The 19,882-nt window shown below is 44.9% G+C and overlaps 1 protein-coding gene across 1 annotated transcript in view; it reads right to left on the bottom strand.

Moving 5' to 3' along the window:
* The window catches only part of Slc17a8 (solute carrier family 17 member 8), a 69,514-nt gene extending 51,997 nt beyond the window's left edge, over nucleotides 1–17,517 (bottom strand). Inside the window, exon 1 of the mRNA XM_023717532.1 lies at nucleotides 17,395–17,517. Coding sequence (XP_023573300.1) covers nucleotides 17,395–17,495 — 101 coding nt within the window. The 5' untranslated portion in view covers nucleotides 17,496–17,517. The remainder of the gene's footprint in view (nucleotides 1–17,394) is intronic.
* Nucleotides 17,518–19,882: the final 2,365 nt, after the last annotated feature.

Below are 19,882 nucleotides of genomic sequence, written 5' to 3'. Positions count from 1 at the left end.
ATATATGCAGTGTATTATTTGTTGAAACTGTACTTCCGATTTGATTTGAAACTGTCTCATTGCTATCTGTTTATCAATAAAACTTTGAAAAAAAATCATCATCATCATCATCATCATAATTAATAATAATAAAAAATAAAGTCAAATCTTGTGGCTAAAATTACTGATGTTATAGAAAAATACACAACCCCATGAGGCAGAGAGTGTTGTCATGGCGTTTAGTAGACTTGAGGTGGCGGGCGAGCTCAAGCTCAGTGTCTGTGTCCTCAGAGCTGGTGCTGTGCTGAGCTCTTGCTAAAAGGTTAAGGAGTCATTACATTGCATGACCCAGCTAACTGCTGCACTTGACCTTAGTTTTAGGGTCACCCTTTGCTTGCTTGAAAGATGGATAAGAAAAAAAAATGTGGGTTCTTACTTTTCTTCTCTTTCTTTCTTTTTCTTTCTTTTTTTTTTTTTTTTTTTTTTTTGGTATTTTAGTAAGGGCCTATGGGTCTACAGGGTCTCACTACGTAGATTGGACTCATAGTGATCTGCCTGTGTTCAGCCTCCCAAGAGCTGGGATTACAAGTGCACACCACTGCGCCCAGTCTCAACTGCCAACTCGGCATGCCCCAGGGGCAGGACCTGCATAGCACGCTGGGGATCGAACCCCGGCCCTGTGTCTGCCTAACCTTTCTTCTTTTTCTAAGTATTAATTTTAAAAACTCTTGGGTCTTTTTCTAACATAGTAGGAGGAAGGAAGTATATTTACTATCACAATACACAGGGTTAGGGTTAGGGTTAGAGTTCTTCTAAGAAAGTGAGCCCCTGGCCAACTTTATCCAAATGGTGAGATTATTCACTGACTTCCACAGGTTCAGAAGATGGAATGTCCATTGCGGCGAAGTCCCCCTCTTCTTTAACAAGAAGAATAAGTGGACCCACAGAATAGGGCTGGTTATGTCTCCTCTCACATCCCTAATCTTCCTGAGGGTGTCACCCTGACCCCATTGATGTCCAAGTAAGAAAAAATAAAGCTGACCAGTTTTAATGAATGTTAAAATCAATACAAACTGCTAGTGCAGTAGTTAATGGAAGAGATCAAAACACAGATAGATTGTTCAGCAACCTGTACAGAAGACAATCTTGGCAGCTTCTTATGACAAGGTGTGCAGCATACGGGCGTGAGGAGAAAACATGCAGAATTCACTTCCGCTCATCCAATATGCCCTCTCAGCACTCCAGCCACCATGCTAAGTGCCAGGGAAGGACAGTGGATGTGACACCTTTTCTGTCCTCAGGTTCGTGAGGAAGACAGACACCCATACAAGCAGACAAATTTACTGGACAATGCAGATTTCACTGAAATCCAAGCAAAGAGCAATCCAAAACAGGGTAAAGAGCTATCTATAACAAAGTTCCAGACACTGGTCAGCTTAAGCAAGAAAGAAATGTTTGCCTACAGTTCTGGAGACCAGAAATCCAACACCGCAGTGACAGCAGAGCTGGTTTCCTCCAAAGTGTCTGCCCTCGGCTTGCAGGTGGCCACCCTGTAACTTTCCCCTGTGTCCAAATTTCCCCTTACAGCTACAGCATCCCCTAATGACCACACTGTAGCTTAATTATCTGACTTCAAATGCAACCATTCTCTGTAAGTACAGGGGATTAGATCTTTTTTTTTTTTTTTTTTTTTTTTTTCCAGAACCGGGGATTGAACTCATACCCTTGCACTTGCCAGGGAAGTGCTTATTCTACTGAGCCATCTCCCTGGCCCTGGATTATATCCTCAAAGCACAAGATGGGAGGAGGGGATATGGACTTGTCCCGTAGCAGTCTCTATCCAAAGCAGACTAATCAAGATAGCTCAAAGGGTTGTTGGCAATGGACGCATGTGAGTTAGTGCAGAGCCCAGAGCAGGAAGGAGCTGTTAACCAGTTCACAGGTTCCCCTGAGTGTCACTCAGGCACATGCCATTTCAACCACTCGGTTCTCACTTGCATCTGGGCTACACTTGAAGGTCTACGTATTTCTTTCATTTCAATTATTTTCTGCATACTTTTTATTTAGAATGTTGTATTTGCCTTTGATGTTTGTTTCTAATGGAATATAACAATAAGTTTTAAGTTTGCTTTTTTTTTTACTACTTTCAGTTTATGCTATTTATAAAAATAACCTATGATGTTATGCTACAATCTATAGAAATCCTTATCATAAGCACAGCAGACATAATTTTTATACTTCTTCAGAATTCAGTGATATTCTTTTACAATACAAAATGAACATTTTTTGGATGCTGAGACCAAACAAGAAGGAAGTACCAAAAGATTTGCAAAACAAAAACTGAAAAAGGATGAAATATTAACATATCAGAGAGAAAATGTCTGTGTCATGAAATGTGAACACAAAAAAGATGAATCTTTATTGTCTACTATTCATTGTACAGAAGTGGCATACTTTAAAAAAGAAATTAAACTTTAAAACTTCTAGTCATGGTCAGTGGTTATAATAATTCTATGGGTGGTGTTGACAGAACTGACTGACATCTAAAGAGTTATCCTGTAATCAAAAAGTGAGGAAAAATGTAATAAAATATTTATGCACCTTCAGGACAATAATTATAGAATTCATTTGTTCTTTATCCAAATAAAAGGGGGTTCAAAAAGTCATTTACAGGGGGACGGGGAGATGGCTCAGTGGAATAAGCACTTCCCTTGGAAGAGCAAGGGTCAGAGTTCAATCCCCGCGTCTGCCCAAATAAATAAATAAATTAATTAATTTAAAAAAAAGTCATTTACTAAAAATAAATATTTAAAAAAAAAAGGGGGGCTGGAGAGATGGCTCAGTGGTCTAAAGCACCTACTTGAAACAAGCTTGGCAAAGCACAGGGACCGCGGTTCGATCCCCAGCACCACATGCCAGCCAGCCCTGCCCCCTGGTGGGCTGAGCTGGCCACACACACACACAATAAATAAATGTAATAAATAAAAATAAATATTTAAAAAAAAAAAAGTCATTTACAACTTAGATTTGTCTAAAAGACCAAATATTTGAAAGATACAAGATAGCAAAGCACCAACCTGGACATCCATCATTGCTGTCTTCAGCTTACGTTTTATGGGCAGACCCTCCAGTGACTTTTTACCACCCACAGGAAACAGGAAAGGCCATCATGATTGTGTACAGTGTGTTGTTCAAAGAATGACAATAATGCAAAAAGTATTCAGAAAGAGACTAGATGCCGCTGTGCAGATTGTAATGTTGCATCGTGTACTGAATCTCTTAAGATAAACCATACACAGAAGTTATTGAATAAATTTGATTTCATGTCATATTATCTTATAAAAATTAACAAAAATATGCAATTTTTGGTCATCAGGTACTTAAATAATTGGACAAGTCAGCAGTTAATTCATGGTATACTGCTATTGCCATTTCTGTAATTATTACCAGTCATAAGCTCAGCATCTATATGCATACAGGCACTGTCAACAGCGAGTCATAAAGATGAATGCTTTTAGGCACTGTGGGGCATTGAGGGGTTTAATTAACGATAGCCCCAAAAGGAAGGAACTAAAAAGGGGAAAAAAAAACAGTAGAAGGAAAACATGGGGGTAAAAAATAATCCCAACTACTGCACACTCCACATGGCTTCAGCATCGGTGTGGGGGCCTTGCTTTGTGTGGGCTGCTTTCGGCCAAGGCCAGCACTGCGGGGACATGAATGAAGCGGCCCCTTTTCTCCTTGAGGCAGAACTCCAAGAACCTCCACTGGCCTTGGCAAATGCCCTGCACTGTGGTGGAGCCTGAAAGCCACCCCCCTCCGCCACCTTTCCCCTGCCTGCCCTCTCTCCCGCCCAGGCAGCTGCAGTCTAAGGCCCCTGGCCTGGGTATCTGATCCTGTCCTGCTCCTCCCTGCAGCATTAGCAGCCTCCCTGCCCTGCGTCACCCTAGATGTCCTGAGACTCTGTCAGGAACAGTTCAGCAGTTCGTGTGGTGAGAGAAGGAGGGGGAAGTATTGAGGGGAGGGCAGGCACCTGAAGAAAGGAAGTAGGGGCTGCGGGACCCGTGCCACCGGCCCTGACACCACCTGTCTGGGCCTCCGCCCAGGTAGAGACTGGCTGTAGGGAGCTTCGGAAAGGAGTGGGGCTGAGGTCTGGACTCCCTGGTTGAAAGTGACAGCTGAAGTAGGGACCGTGGGGTCAAGAGCCAGTGTGGACTGATGCCCTGAGCCGTCTGAGGGTCTTCTCCCCAAGCCGGGGCTGCAGGTGAGCAGCACCAAAGCTCACTGGAATTTCGTTGGCACCAGACAAGGGCCTGAGTCAGGCTCCTTTTGTCTTACAAACATTAAAATAGAGGAAAGGCTGAGGAGAGTGTTACCTGTCAGGTGTGAGGCCCTGGCCCTGGGTTCGATCCACAGCACCACAAAATAATAACAGTAACAGCATTTTAAAATAAACAACAATAGCAGGACATCTCTTGCACAAACAGCTCAGAGAGGAAGGCGGAGAGCCGCCTCACACCACGTCTTGTAATCACTTTGTGCAGATAACCCACGTGTGATCGGCAGCGCTGCCACTTCTACACCACCCGTGTGACTCTGGACAACTAAGGTGGCCTTTTGGAACCTCACGTTTCCTCGTCTAGGCAGCAAATATCACCTTTATCTCATAGAGCTACCGTTAACAGCAAATAAAACTACAATACAAAGGGTAAAATATCACCACAAATAAATGAGGAGGCGTTCACTAAAAGTTGGGGTTTGCCCCATGTCTGGTGTTTCCTGTGTTGGATTTGCTTTTCGTTTCTGTGTGCTGGGGATCACACCCGGGGCTTTCGGCACACAAGGCACTTTCCTGACCACTGAGCTCCGCCCGCAGCTACCCGAGGGTCTCATACGTTGCCTGGTTAAAACAGTCAGCGCACTTCGAGTTAGAGGATTTCGCTCTCATCAACCAAGAGGTGGTGAGTGAATGGTTTTGATTTGCATCCAGGAATGAATGCTCTCCCGCTTCATAGGAGTGTGAGCGTGCTGAGGGCAAGACTCATCTGTAGTGCCAGGATGCAAGGAACCTTCATCCGACTGTGATGGGTGGGTCAATGCCAAAACATCTGGCTGAGTGTGATCGGTGGGTCAATACCAAAATTGTTCCTGGAGTACTTAGAGACAGGGCAGGGTCTTGTTATCCTTGCCCAAATAAAAAGGATGGCAGAGGAGGAAGTTATTTAAATAAGGGAGAAAGAAAAATTCCTTTCTTAGAAAGTGGAGAACCTCAATTACCCATAACAGCTGCTTACCCTGTTCATTTTTCTCGCCATGTTTGCCTGTGGTCAGTCCTTTAGATCAGGCAATCTTCATTCTTTCCAGGGTGACAGCCATCATTGTTATCCCTCCAAATTTAGAAAGTTGCAGATTGTGGGCTGCCGCCCTTCACACAAAAGGAAGGCTTGTGGCCTGCTGTTCTCTGACACAATTGTCCAGCAAGCATGGGTCTAATTGCTTAAGATGCGCTTCCTCGCCTTGAAGTGCTTACAGAGCTACTGACTTACAGTCCAGTGCTTCATCAACTGTGGAGAAGGCTGGGCTTTGTTTTATAGGTAATAAGGCCGACAGAGCACAAACAGGGAGAATTTGCAGATAATTGTATATGTGTTAAAGTCCATTCACTTGCAAGTCATATTTGTTAGGGGACTCCCAGGGAAAATGGGGTGAAATCCTACTCCTTCAGACTGCTGTAAGTATAAAGGAGTTAATATATATTAAAAATAAAAACAGTAAACCTCAGAGTGCCACAAGTGGAGGAGGTAGTCAACTTCTCGATTTTCTTCCTTCTTCAGGTAGGATAGCAATGACTGTGCAAAGAATACAATTTTGGGGTAAATGTGACCCTTTCTAAAGGCAAGTTAAATATTGTGTTTGCTAGGGCAGCTGAGACAAAATGCCACAGACTGGGAGCTTTCTCAGTCTGGAGGCCGGAAAGTAAGATCAAGGCCTCAGCAGCCTTGGCAGGCTTGGCCACTGCGTGGGCGAGCATACAGCCACCCGCTCGTTGCCTTGGAGCATGAGCACCCCCACATTTCCCCTTCTTGTAAGGACAGCGACCATCAGCAGTCATGTCAGGTCAGGGCCCACTCTAGCATCCAGCAGGGTTGCACGGGCTTTGGCTCTTAGCCTGTGCCATTCCTGCCTTCCTCCTGGTAACTCTGTCCTTTCTTCTTCCTTCATTCAAGCAGAATCCAAGATCCTGCCTGAGCAGGAAGTAAGACAGACAGTAGGAAAAACAGACTGTCTGTTAATTCCAAAAGCTCCAGCCACAGGGAACAAGTGGATGGTCCCCTAGCCATGTCTGACCCATAGACATATTTTGTCTATGTGATATAATGTCTGTATAGAGAGGTTTTTTTTTAATTTGGGTTAATTGATAGAGTTTAAAAATCAAAAGGCAAACTTAGGTTTTTAGCTTATTTTGAAAAACCTGAAGACTTTGAATTATTAGACCCACACCACCACCTCTGGTCACCATGGTCACCATCACAGTGAGCTCAGCTGCTGCTTAACATGGTGCTCAGACTGTTACTCTAAAGAAAAATCAACAAACGTATATAGTAGACAACCATTGTTTGTGGCTGTCAGTAGCTTAACTGCCTCGTGGAGATAATCAGTCTTACCAGGACAGCAGAGAAAGCTACTGTTCCCAGGCTCTCTTGCAGATGCAGTGTGGCGTGAGAGGTGGACTCTGCTAGATCAAAAACACGTGAACAAGACACAGCTGCAGAAAAAGCAAGTGCACCCAGTCTGCAGGGGAAATGGCTGGGGACATGGTGCCCGGTACAGTGCGCAGCGGCTGTTCCTCTGGGGCTGACTTGGGATTTCCAAGACATACAATCGAGGCTTAAGAGCAGGCCGGGGAGGCAGCTCTGCCTTACCCAGGACATCATGGGATGACGTAATGTGTGCCTGCTGCCCTTCTTCCTGGTCCTCCCAGGAATGGGAGTGCTTCCTAATGAGCCTTCCTAAACTTCATGCCACCTTACCTAAAGTGGGGCCTGTCGTTGCAACTGAGATCTTTGAAGGATAACAGTATACTTCTTTAGAGAAGTGAAGGTCATTTCTGTGCATCAATATATAAAATATATATCACATAAAATGTGTATCTATGTATATAGATATTATACATTTTTATATAATTATACATTATAAAAATGTATAATATATATACATTATATATTATACATCATATATCATCATATATCATATTACCTTATACTTTCAAGACTGAGAAGGTAGTTCAATAGCAGAACACATGCTTGGCATGAGCGGTAGGTTCAGTTGCCAGCACTAGAAAAAAAAATGGATTTCCAGGCCAGAAGAAAATGAGACATAGTTAAAGGAGAAAATATAAGGGGATTAAAAGCTTTTATGTCCTGGGCCCTACCTCTTGGGCTGCCCCTTGGTGTGGGGAGTCCTTGGAAGCAGACCCCAATCATAAGATCAGAAGCAGACCTCAGAGGCAAGAGCTTCAGCCAGATCGCGTACTAGCTGGCTGGCAATGAGGACCTGCTCGCTGGTGGCAAGGGTACTAGTCATGGCTTCCAATGCTCTTTAGGATTGGTTTCACCTTCTCTTCTGGCCATGAGAATAACAATTAGAATTGAACCCCAGCATGGATTAGATAAGGCATGTCTGGGCCTACCAGTGAGGGCAGGACCTAACACAGCAAGAAACAGGACGCATGCCCAGAGATGGATCTCGAATGTGCTGGATCTGGAAGAGGTGGGGAAAGTCATATAAGGGCAATGCCTGCTTCATGTTAGATGTAGTTTGAGTATGTCCCTTTATGCTTGTGTGTTAAAATGTAATCCCCACTAGAAAGTATTCAGAGGGGGTAAACCTAATCTGACTCTGTGTTCAGAGGTGGTAACTGAACCCAAAGGTTTCTTCATGCTAATTCCACTTTGCTACTGAACTACACTTCCAGCCCTGAAGGTATAAATATAACATAGCACCTCATGTTTAGAAGATGATTAGAATTAGATAAAGTCATTAAGGAGGGTCCCGGATGATTGAGTAGCTTTATAAGAGGGATCAGAAGACACGCATGTGCACAGAGAAAGGAGAGAGAGAGAGAGAGAGAGAGAGAGAGAGAGAGAGAGAGCAGGATTTATCAATATAGAGAGATGGATTGGTTCGTGCCCTCCAAAAACACATGTTGAAGCTTTTAACCCCAAATACCTGTGAATGTGACCTTACTTGGAAATGTGGTCTTTGCAAATGTAATCAAGTCAAAATCCAGTCATATTGGGTTAGAATGAACCCTAACCCAATGGCAGGGGGTCCTGTAAATAGAAGGGAATTTGAACCCAGAGGCACAGGGACACAGGGCGGAAGACCATGTGACAACAAGTGAGAGGTTTATTGGATGCATCTGCAAGCCAAGGTTTTCCAACAACCACCGGGATGTAGAAAGAGGCCGTTATGGAATCTTTGGGGCATCCACAGAGAGCATGGTCCAAAGACATTTGATTGTGGACTTCCAGCCTCCAGAATTGTAAGAGCATACATTGTTTTATGCCACCCACTCTATGGTACCATGTCACAGCAGGCCTATGAAACTAATGTAGGAGGCGCTGACCCATAACACAAGACTTAACATCCGGTACTGGCTAGGAAGATGGCCCTAACAGGCTCCTAAGGTGGCCCTTGGAAGCAGAAACAAAATCATAAGTCAAAAAGAAGCATGATTTTTTTTAAGGCAATTATGTACTAATTTCCAGGCATTGTATAACGCTCAGAGATACACGCTATGGCACCATAACTTTATTTGAAGAGTAACTTCAGGGCTTCTTGTAATTCCGTAAATGAAGAAGGTACTTCTTGGAAGTGACTTGACTGTCAGTGACTTCCCTCCTGAATAAATCCCTAGCGTGAGGACTTAGAGAAACAGAAGCATGATCTACTAGGCACAGTCACCTTCACTCCTGTAATTGATAATACTCATTCCAACAGAGAACACTCATCGTTACAAAAGCATCTTTTTCTTTCTTCCAGATTTGTATCCTGTTTTCTTCTGTTTAAAAAAAAAAAAGGAGGATATTTAATGAGCCTATTTATCATTCTATTTAATTTTCAATAATTTGTATAAAGATTTCAACCTAACCATAGAGATGAATTAGTGACAATCTGTTGTTCCTTTAACTTGAGTTTTAATTATCTTTATTTGGAATATAAAAATTAATGATTGTTATATTGTCATTGTTAATCATGCTCCTAATTTTTTTATTTTATTATTTTTTTTCTTTGGTGGCCTGCTCAGCCCAAACTGGGGGCAGGGCTGGTGCAGCATGTGGTGCTGGGGATCAAACCCCGGTTCCTGTGTGCTTGCATAAGCTTGCCTAAGCAGGCGCTTTAGATCACTGAGCTGTTTCATTGGCCCATTCATACTCCTAATTAATTAATTAAAAGCTCACTCACTCTCTAAAACCAATTGAGAGAGAGACAGAGGGGGCAAGGCAGGGGGAGGGAGAGGAGGGAGAGAGGAGAGAGATAGAGATAGAGACAAAGAGAGAGAGAGAGAGAGAGAGAGAGAGAGAGAGAGAGAGAGAGAGAGAGAGATTAAAACCGTTATAGAAGGTTACAGACCAAAGATCAGAATGCTCAAAGAAATTGACATGCAATAGTAGATTTAACACAGAAGCCTAAGGGAAAAAAAAAATCAAAGCGTAGGAAACCCACAAAATAACTGTATTCCTTGGAAGGCCTGTGGGATATTTGGACCTTTACTAAGGTAACAAGGACAGGGTGGTGACAGGGGATGCCAGGACTACAGAGGAGCTCAGAAGTGCCGGCCTCTCACTGCAGCTGTCAGCTGGAGACCAGCAGTAATGGGGATGACTGAACCTAGGCTGGCAGAGGACAGCACTCAGCCACAGGCGAGGGCTGCAGATGTATCATGACACTGAGATGGAGCAGAGCCCACTCACAGAGGACTGACGGAACTCAGTGCTCTTGGGGCAAAATGAACGGGCAGCCAGCAGAACACGGCTTACATACGGTCGGAGGAGATCAAGAACTGAGAGGTGTGCAGGCGAAGGCAGGCTATTCCAAGGAAAAGTTGTGGGGTTTTTTTTCCCTGGGTTTCTAAACCAGATTCTAAATGAGAAGCTGAAGGAAAATTTCTCTCTGTGACAAAGGAAGCTATCACACCACAGAAGGGAATATAGGAGTGGTTTTTCCAGTTCTTTCTCAAATGAACCTATGGCCTTTTGCTTGAATAACCATGGATTGCAAAAAGATTGCCTTGATTTTTTTTGAAAGCTATTGGATAAGGGAGCAAGGATGTTGGTACATGTGCTGCCGAGGTTCATGTTAGTATTCAAGGGTGCATGGCACCATCATTCTTGTTAGATTGGGGCTTGTGAAGTTCAAGCAATGATGGGCCTAGCACAGCCCCATCTCACAGTGGATCCATTTGCTCTGTGACATACCCAGGATCATTTCCTCAGGCAACTTCCACATGTATAATTAGAAGAAAAGCACTGATCATTTAAAAAAAAAAAAAACCTTTATCTTGCTTTTATTTTTAAGTTTATTTATTTATTGTGTGTGTGTGTGTGTGTGTGTGTGTGTGGCCAGCTCAGCCCACCTAGGGGCAGGGCTGGCTGGCATGTGGTGCTGGGGGATCGAACCGCGGTCCCTGTGCTTTGCTAAGTTTGTTCTAAGTAGGTGCTTTAGACCACTGAGCCATCTCACCAGCCCCTTGCTTTCTTAACTTACAGAATAAAAGCTAGGACACTAGACGAGGTCAAATGGAAAGTCCTTGAAGCCTCCATCCCTTAGGAAGATGACAAATCAAAAGTAGTATTAGAATATACTGAATGACAGAGATTAGTTCAATTTGCAGAGATGTAAAGGATGTGGGTGATAGTACTCCCCATTGGTCTCCGCTTGAATCACCAGTCTGGATCCCACCAACTGAACGGTTGGTCATGGATGACAGCAGACTACACACCTAGCTCCAGCCATCAGCTCGCCTCCCTAGACCTGGTGCATTCTGTCCATATCCATCAGGAAGGAGAATTAGACGTTCACGCTGCCGTGGCATGAATGCTAGCATGTATTCCTGGTCGTGTTCTCGCTCATACAACCAGAGATCCCCTGGCCTCAGAACATCGCATGACTCTATTATGCATAACACTTTGTACCTCTTGAGGGAGAGCTGACCAGTACCCTGGTACTGCAGCACAAGGCTCATGCTCCAGAGAATGAGGAGCGAGGGCTGTGAGGCTCCACAGGCCTGCCCCACTGGCACAGTTCACAGGAGCCCCGCGACTTGGCACATTCCAGAGCATTCCCTCAAAGGCAAAGGAAGTCATTGCACTTTGCACTGTTTACCACGCAGCAGGAAGCACAATGCTTGGTTCGAGTTTTGGAGGCAGTATCTCCCTCCCCTGGGAATATTATTCTAGCATATTGATTCCATGACATAAAAGGCTGCCAACTTCTGATGACATCCGAAAGCCAGCAGTAGTCTGTAGTATGTCCAGTCTTGTCACTGGGCCCGCGTAACGCACTATCCCTCCAGAACCAAAGGAATCTGAGTAGGTAAAGATGCCGTATGAGGTTTCTGGAAAAACCCAAGAGAAAATACAGCATAGATTCTGGAGCAAAGACATGCCATCGGCAGCAGAGCAGAGCTCCACATACAAAACACAGCTCTTAGCTCGTTGCTGAACCTTGGGGGAGATGGAGTATCTGACCATAGATGATCAAGACTAGCCACAACCACTGAGCATAAGACTGGCACTGCCAGATGCACCCCATCATAATGTACATCACAGGTGGTGCATTAAGGATCAAACACCAGCAGGACAAAGGGCACTGCCAAGCCTGTGCCCGAGGGCCTACAACTTCATTTCTCCACAACTCTTGTATGGATGCCTCTCTAGTTCATGCCTATGAACAAATGACAAGAAGAAAAATAATTACGCATGGCTCAGAGATGGCCAGATGGTAAGTTAGGACATGGACTGCAATGGCACTGCCACCCCACTCAAAGGTGGGTCTGAAGGAAAGTGACAAGGGAAAATCTTCCCAGTAGGGAGCACAGTCACCTGGTCATCCACTTTGAATGGAAAGGGAAACCTGAGGTAAGGATGCACATGGACTCGTAGGCAATGGTGACTGGCTTCCCTGGCAGGCCAGGACCTTAAAGAGTAGTACTGGACAACTTGGGAAGAAGGGGATGTGGGGGAGAGACACATGGACAACCCGTGAAGCAGGCACAAAGTGTGAGATCTTTAGGTTGCACGGGAGGCATGCTAGACAGTGTCCATCTGAAGAGGCGCTAAAAGGCCATGACGTGCTGATGGTACCCAGCATCTGTCCCTCACCACCGAGTGCTACAGCAGTGGACTCAGGAATGAAGCAACCATGGTAGCATGGATGGACGCTACGTACTGGCTCGCATTCACCATTGTTGAGCCCTGTGTGTGGCACAACTGTGGAAGAGAATAACCAGTTTTCTGGTGACAGACTATGTACATCAGACCTCTTCCATCATGCAAAGACCTCTCCTGTCATACAGTCCATCCTGACTGGAGCTGACACATAGTTGTCATGAGTTTTCCTTTCTAGCCTGTGAATCTAGGAAGGAATGAAGGGGTGGCCCCTTCCCAGTGTCACTACATGAAGATCCACAGAATATCAGACTTGCCAACATGGGTCTCCTGTTCTAACACCTCAGAGCAAGGAAGGTGGCCTAACAGTGGGTACGTGACCACTGACCCTCCCACACACTGCCTCCAGAAGATGGCAGCCGCTGGAATTGTGAAAGCCTTCGCTGAGACACCAACATGGAAGTGAACCTTGGTGAGAGCAGGGTGCTGTCCTTCAGGTTGTGACATGTTGTATAAGCCACCAGTTATATCATAATACTATGCCCCTAGGGGGAGCAATTCACCCATCTGAGAAACACAATATGACAGAAGGAGTAGCCCCTTTCCCATCATTCCAGGGAGCAGGATTCAATCCCAGGTCCCACACGCCATGCCAGTCCTGACCCTGTGGCACAATGAGCTGGCCACCAAGTTCAGGCATGGTGGCGCATGCCTGAAATCCCAGTGCTTGGGAGACTGAAAACAGGAGGATCACTACAAGTCTGAGCTGCAAGTGAGACCCTTTACCAAACACATGAATGAAAACAAACCAAAAAAAAAAAAAGACCAGTCTGGGATATAAAGTGAGCTGAGGGCTGGGGAGATGGCTCAGTGGTCTAAGGCACCTACTTGAAACAAGCTTGGCAAAGCACAGGGACCGCGGTTCGATCCCCAGCGCCGCATGCCAGCCGGCCCCGCCCCCTGGTGTGCTGAGCTGGCCACACACACACACAATAAATAAATGTAATAAATAAAAATAAATAAATATTAAAAAAAAAAAAAGTGAGCTGAAGGCCAGCCTGAGCTACATAACAAGACCCTGTCTAAAGAAAACAGGAAGGAAGGAAGGAAGGAAGGAAGGAAGGAAGGAAGGAAGGAAGAGGGCATAGACATTTGCAGCCACATGGATAGAACTGAAAGATACTATGTTATGTGAAATGCTGCCAGGCACAGAAGACAAGTACTACATGATCTTACTCCTATGTGTGTGCTTAAATGTTGCTTTCAGAGAGATAAAGAGTAAAATCGGGGCCCGTAGATGCTAAGAAGTGGGGAGAGACAGGTGAGAGAAGGAGCTGGACGGAGTACCTCATTAAAGTTAGGAAGAGGGGCTGGTGAGATGGCTCGGTGGTCTAAAGCACCTACTTAGAACAAACTTAGCAAAGCACAGGGACCGCGGTTCAATCCCCCAGCACCGCATGCCAGCCAGCCCCGCCCCCTGGTGGGCTGAGCTGGCCACACACACACACACACACATAAATAAATAAATAAAATTTAAAAAAATAAAAAATAAAAAAAAATAAAATAAATAAAGTTAGGAAGAGTGAGTTCTGACGCCCTACAGTGTGGTTCACAATAATTTGTTACTGCAGTTCACAATAATTTGTTAGATATGTTGTGAAGAACAACAGACAGGAATTCAACTGCTCCTAATACAAAGAAATGAAAAAAAAATAATGCAAAGAAATGATAAATGTTTAAGGACATGGGTGTGCTCATTTGACTGCAATCTACCATACACATGGATCAAACGAGCACAGTTTGCTTGGAAAATGTGAACGATTGTTGTGTACAAAAAAAGTAATATTAGCATAGACAGAAAACCAAAACCATGTCTGGTTTGAAATCAGCTTTGCCATTTCCAAGCTTAGGCGAGCAATTTTTTAAAAATCTTTTATGCATTTGTTTGGTACAGGGTCTTACTACACAGCTCAGCCTCACAGTAATCCTCCCGTCTCAGCCTCCCCAGCGCTGGGATTACAAGCGTGCACCACCACGCCCTGTCTGGGTAGCTGGCACAGCAGTACAGCATGTGGTACCGGGAATCGAACCCGGGTCCTTGTGCTTGGCAGGCACACACTTAGCCCGCCAAGCTCTCTCCCCCACCCTAGACGAGTAATTTAATCTCTTCCTACCTTGGTTTCCTCATCTATGCAGTCATAATTACAGTTGCCCCTTCTGAATGGTGTCAATGGAATTCAATGAGTTTACAGTGCCCAGGACATTGCCATTACTAATTCTTTATGCATGTGCAATCAGAGAACACGCACTGTCACTGAAGTGGAACAAGTCGGCGTACCAATTTCTGGACACTTATTTCCAAGTTTAGTGCTTCGGGTGTCATCTGGATGGTCCAATGTTAGACCATGAGTGGATCTTCCTTCTCCCTACCCTTGCTATTGTAATGGCTTTTATCAGCTCGTGTTTGCAGCCCAGAATGCCTGCATTCCTGGTGGTGAACCGGTGCATGTGTACAGCGCATCCCCTCCATCTCTTGCTCCCCTTCTGCAGAAGTTCCAGCTCCGTTTCCTATTATCTTGCTTTTCTCTGGTTCGCCCATTTATCACACTTGGAGTGCCTCATGGAAGAGAAACTATGCGATATTTAAGCTTGCGTGTCTGATCTGTTTCATTCAACCCTGATAAAATGTTATTGTGCCTTTGCTAATGGATTGTCCGCCTGCTGCTTGCGGCCGTCAACGCCTGGCTGGAATCAGCCCGCGCGTGAGCACGCAGGTTCTCCCGCGCAGCGGCGGCGCCCCTGACCCGAGCAGCACGGAGGATCACGTGGCCCGCAGAAGCCCCCTGAGGGGACGGCTGTGTCCCCTGTGCCGCAGCGCCGATTCCCTGCAAAGCTGCAGCATGGGGCTTCTACCTTCCAGGAGCCCCTTACAAAACTGAAAACAGTTCTTTGTGAGTTTTTTCCCCTCTCTTTTCACACTGGATTGTGGCCTGGTTTTATGTGAAAATCCCTAAGGTAAAGAGAAAAGGCCCGTCATAGCATAGTGGCATGAGCCCTGGTGAGGGAGGCACTTTGCACAGCATTTATCGTGGAGGCTGCCCTTCGCCTTTGGAGCCTCGGCCTCAGTTAACTATTTCCAGAGACCAAGAAAGCTAAGGATGGACTTGCATCCCTCTCCAGCAGCGTCTTTTCCTCCCTTCTTCTACCAATAACTTTCATCTAGAGATGACTGGAAAAAGAGGTTTGAGTCTGGCGTTTTTTTCTGAAGCCACTCCATAATTATGACAGCAATGGCAATATCGAGCATGCATTTACTATATTCTCTGACCCCAGCATTTTGCTGCCTTTTCTGTTCTCCTCTGGTGTAATTCTCAGCAAACCGAAGAGCCCTAGACACACAGCTCGTTTTAGGACTGAAGTCTCACAACTTGGAAATCTCTAATTTGGTAGCACCCCTAAGCAAACTGATCTGATAGAGATTTTCATGTGTCTCACCCAAGCAAACACAGCCAAGCCAACTCTTTAAACGTAAATTTGCTACTGGAAAAAAAAAATTTAATTTTTTTAAAAAAGCAGTTCAAGTTTCAAAAGACGATTTCTAAGTATTTTTCCCAAGCACTGTATAAACTGAGCAGTTAGGTGATTCTAATGGTGGCTGAGGTCCAAAGGCACAATTTTATTTCCGACTTTGCCAGACTCCTTCATCAGCCTTTGAATAAGCCAGTGAGGCCACCAGGCCCTCCTCTTGCATTTCTAATCAAGCACACGCCACCACAGTAACCTGTCACCTGGGGAGCTCTCAGCAGAAAGATAAAGCTTTTTAGAGACTGTCATTATACTTGTTTGGGCCGGATTATGCTGCTCTCACCGACCTAGGTTTCCTTCTACACATGATAATTCAGCAGAGCTGGTTGAAACCTTTCTGTGTTTAATTTCTGAAGTAATAAGGTGCCTGACTTCATTTTCTTCAATGAAAGCTCATCAAGAGTGGAATGGTGACAACTTCAACTCCAGCAAGAGCACAAGTGTCATAAAGACACAGAATCTCAGAAATATGCAAGACGCAGAATCTCAGAGAGAGTCCTAGATGGCCCAGAAAGACCCATTTTAAAGGCAAAAGTTTTTAAAATTCAAGAGATAACATAAAAAAAAAGGAGAAGCCAGGTGGTATATTCACTCATCAGGGTGAGAAATGATTATTAAAACACATAAAAAGCTATTCAAGTATATTTTTCACATTTATTTATGTAAAGGAGATAAAGGATCACTTTATCCTACCCATAAGGATTACTGATCAATTCTTCTCTAAAACCTGAGATGTTTATTATTGTGTATACAAAGTATAATAAATTAAAACATAACATCAAATCATTCATTTATGTCAAACTCTCCTGGCAGTAATAGTACATCTGACTTTTAAAATATTTATTTTGTCTTGGACTAAAACCTCACTTGCATAATAGTCCTGAACATTTCCCCACTGCTACCACATAAGATTTCTTGCTTTAAAAAGTAAAATATTTTTAAGTTATCTTCTTGAAACTACCATGCAACTAGTCTTCTCTTTGAAAACCAGTACATCAGGAGCCACTTTATATTTTATGACAAGCTTTAAAATGGCAAATATTTAATTTTCACTTACAGTGAAAACTAAAGTGAAAAGCTCTTAAAATTATTTCAACCCAAAGGACAATTGTGTTTCCTCACTACTACTGAATTTACATGAAATACTATCTCCTGAACTCTTGCCTAATTTTTTACCTGACACACCAGTGCACTGTCACCACGTAAGTGCTTACCCTGCTGGATAACCAAAGTACTTTCCTTAGTAACTTCCCAATAATTCTGATGAACCTTTTTTTTCTACTTCCATGCAGATTTTTGGCTCTGGAAGAGGTTACCAAAGCCAGCTAATCTCACCCATCCCCTCCTCATTAAAATAAGGTTTATAAAACAGCAGTCTCACACACTGGTATTGCGAGGCCACTCAGAAATCAGCCAAAAGTTTACATTTAAACTTTACCTTTGTAAAATGCCCAGTGAATCTCCCACTGCATTCTTCACGCCTTCCTTTCCAGGTTTCAGAATTTTCTCTTTCAAGGTATCAAATGCTTTAAAAGGCATTTTGAAGGGGGTAAGGGTACCTCCAAGCTGTTACCAGTAGCTCTCAGAAACTGTCATCTTTCCTCGTTTCCAGCATGGGCAGCCTTTGGTTGGTTCCCTTGATGACCACCTGGAAGTCAGTGCTCATGGAGAGAACTACTTAAAACCAAAAAGGAGACGATGCCCGGCCCCAGATTGTCCAGGAAGAGATAACCCTCTCCTCTCTCTCTCCACCAAAGAAAAAGAAGAAGCTGAAGGTTTTCTAGCTGCAGATTCAGCCCCTTTGAAAGCTCCCAGCCCAGCTCAGCAGCAGCCTGCGGCCGCTCTCCAAACAGCCACCCCGCAGACTGAGCACAGCGTCTTGCTTGCCCTGGCTGCAGCTGGAGAAGCTGTCGTGGGCTGCAGCCCACGAGGGGCCCAGATCAGCTCCAGAGTCTGCAGCTGAGCTCCCCGGCTGGCCTGTGGCTCTGAGTGATGCTTCCCCAGGTAACGCTAGAGCGAGCTGCACACCTGCCCCTCAGCTGGCTGCCTGGGCTTATTAATGGGCTCTCAGCCAGAGCAGGCGCTCAGAGTGAAGTTGATGAAACATTTACAAGTCCTTGCTTTTCTGAGGTCTGGTCCTGCAGGCAGGCTCTCAGCCGCCACTTCATGCTGTTCGTTCCACTCAGAGTAAACTACCGTTCAGCCAGTCACTGGCGCAGACGTGGGCCTCCAAGAACCACTTGCCATTGAGTAGCCTGATGCAAACCCCAGGCCAAGCCCACCTAGAAGACACTGGTTTGCTTCTCATCAATACAGCAGGCTTTCTAAAGAGGTGATGTAGATGTCACTAGGACCATGTAATAGAAGAGTTCTCAGTCAGTAACGGCACCTATTAGAGTTCCTCGCTGGCTCCTGTGTCCTTGACATAGAGAAGATCTGTCATCAAGGTACCCGAGGCCCCCGTGTGCTGGATGTGCTCAGCAAGCTGCCCGTTGCTCCTGGGGTTTGTGCAGGCAGTTGCCCACTGTCTGGGTCACTTCTGGATGTTCTTAGATCGTGCTGAGGCATCACCTGCTCATCAAAGGCCCCTAGACAAGGTACAGTGTCCCTCGGCACATCGCCTGCCCTCCACCGTACCAGGACCTGGCTGGTAATGGGTGGAACCTAGAAGCCTCTGGACTCACATTATGGGCTGCAGGATGAGGCCTCCACCAGTGATGTCACCAGGAAGAAATGGCCTTCATCTGTGCAGCTCTGGGGCTTCAACCTGGGACATGACTGAGGAACCACACACATTAGGCCCCTGGCTTTCCCGGGAGTCATTTCCACAGGACCAGTCACTGCTCTCCACGAGCCACAGTGCAGGTCCTTCTCTAAGACTTAGGTTACACCAGAAAACCCCCATGGGTACACAGGGCGAGGATCTACTGGACTTCTCTTTCTGTACGGTCCAAAGTGCTCTTCATATATTATCACAATCTTTCCACTGCTGCTTCGTGATTAGTTACTTATTTTCTCCAGTTCCATTTATTGGAAAATGAAGCAAAGAGAGGTTGGGCTTGTCTGAGATCACAGAACTAGTAAGTACCAGAGTCCAGCTGCAGATCCAAAAGCCCTCTCTGTTTGTCTGTCTGTCTGTCTCCCCCAGCTCTCTTCATTTTTCCCTTCTTCCCTTTCCTCTCTGCCATTCTCTCACACCCACACCACTGCAGCATATGCTGCTTGTCACATCATTCATTTATTTCAAGTGGACAGACTGGCAGCTCTCTGTAAATTTACCAAGTCATACAGCCAACATTATGGAGCAATTTTAGAACATTTCTGTCACCCCAATGAAGATCCCTCATATTTACTTTAAATCCCATCTACCACCTTCTATCCTGCCTCAGGTAACTGCTAGTCTATTTTCTTTGCCTTTTCTTCCCATTTTAGAGAAATAAAGTATATGATCTATGGTTTCTGGTGGAAATTTTTACTTTTGCATTTGTGCATATTTTGGTACTGGGCTTCTTTCATCTAGTGTAATGGGCCTGATGTCTGTTTAGGACCCAGCATGTATCAGCAGTCTGTTCCTCCCTTTTTTGCTACAGAATACTTCATTGTATGCACACACTACATATTGCCCCTCTATTGAAATATGGACGGACATTGATGTTATTTCCAATGTCTGGATAGTATGAATAAAACTGTTGTAAACATGTCCCTTTGGGGCTGGTGAGATGGCTCAGTAGTCCAAAGCACCTACTTAGAACAAGCTAAGCTTAGAAAAGCACAGGGACCGCGGTTCAATCCCCCAGCACCACATGCCAGCCAGCCCCGCCCCCTGGTGGGCTGAGCTGGCCACACACACACACACACACACACACAAATAAAAATAAATAAATAAATAAACATGTCCCTGCAAGTCTTTGTGTAGATGTATGTTT

This window comes from Octodon degus, unplaced genomic scaffold (assembly GCF_000260255.1).
Source record: "Octodon degus isolate 3935 unplaced genomic scaffold, OctDeg1.0 scaffold00004, whole genome shotgun sequence".
Lineage (NCBI taxonomy): Eukaryota > Metazoa > Chordata > Mammalia > Rodentia > Octodontidae > Octodon > Octodon degus.
This window is presented reverse-complemented; position numbering and strand designations above follow the sequence as displayed.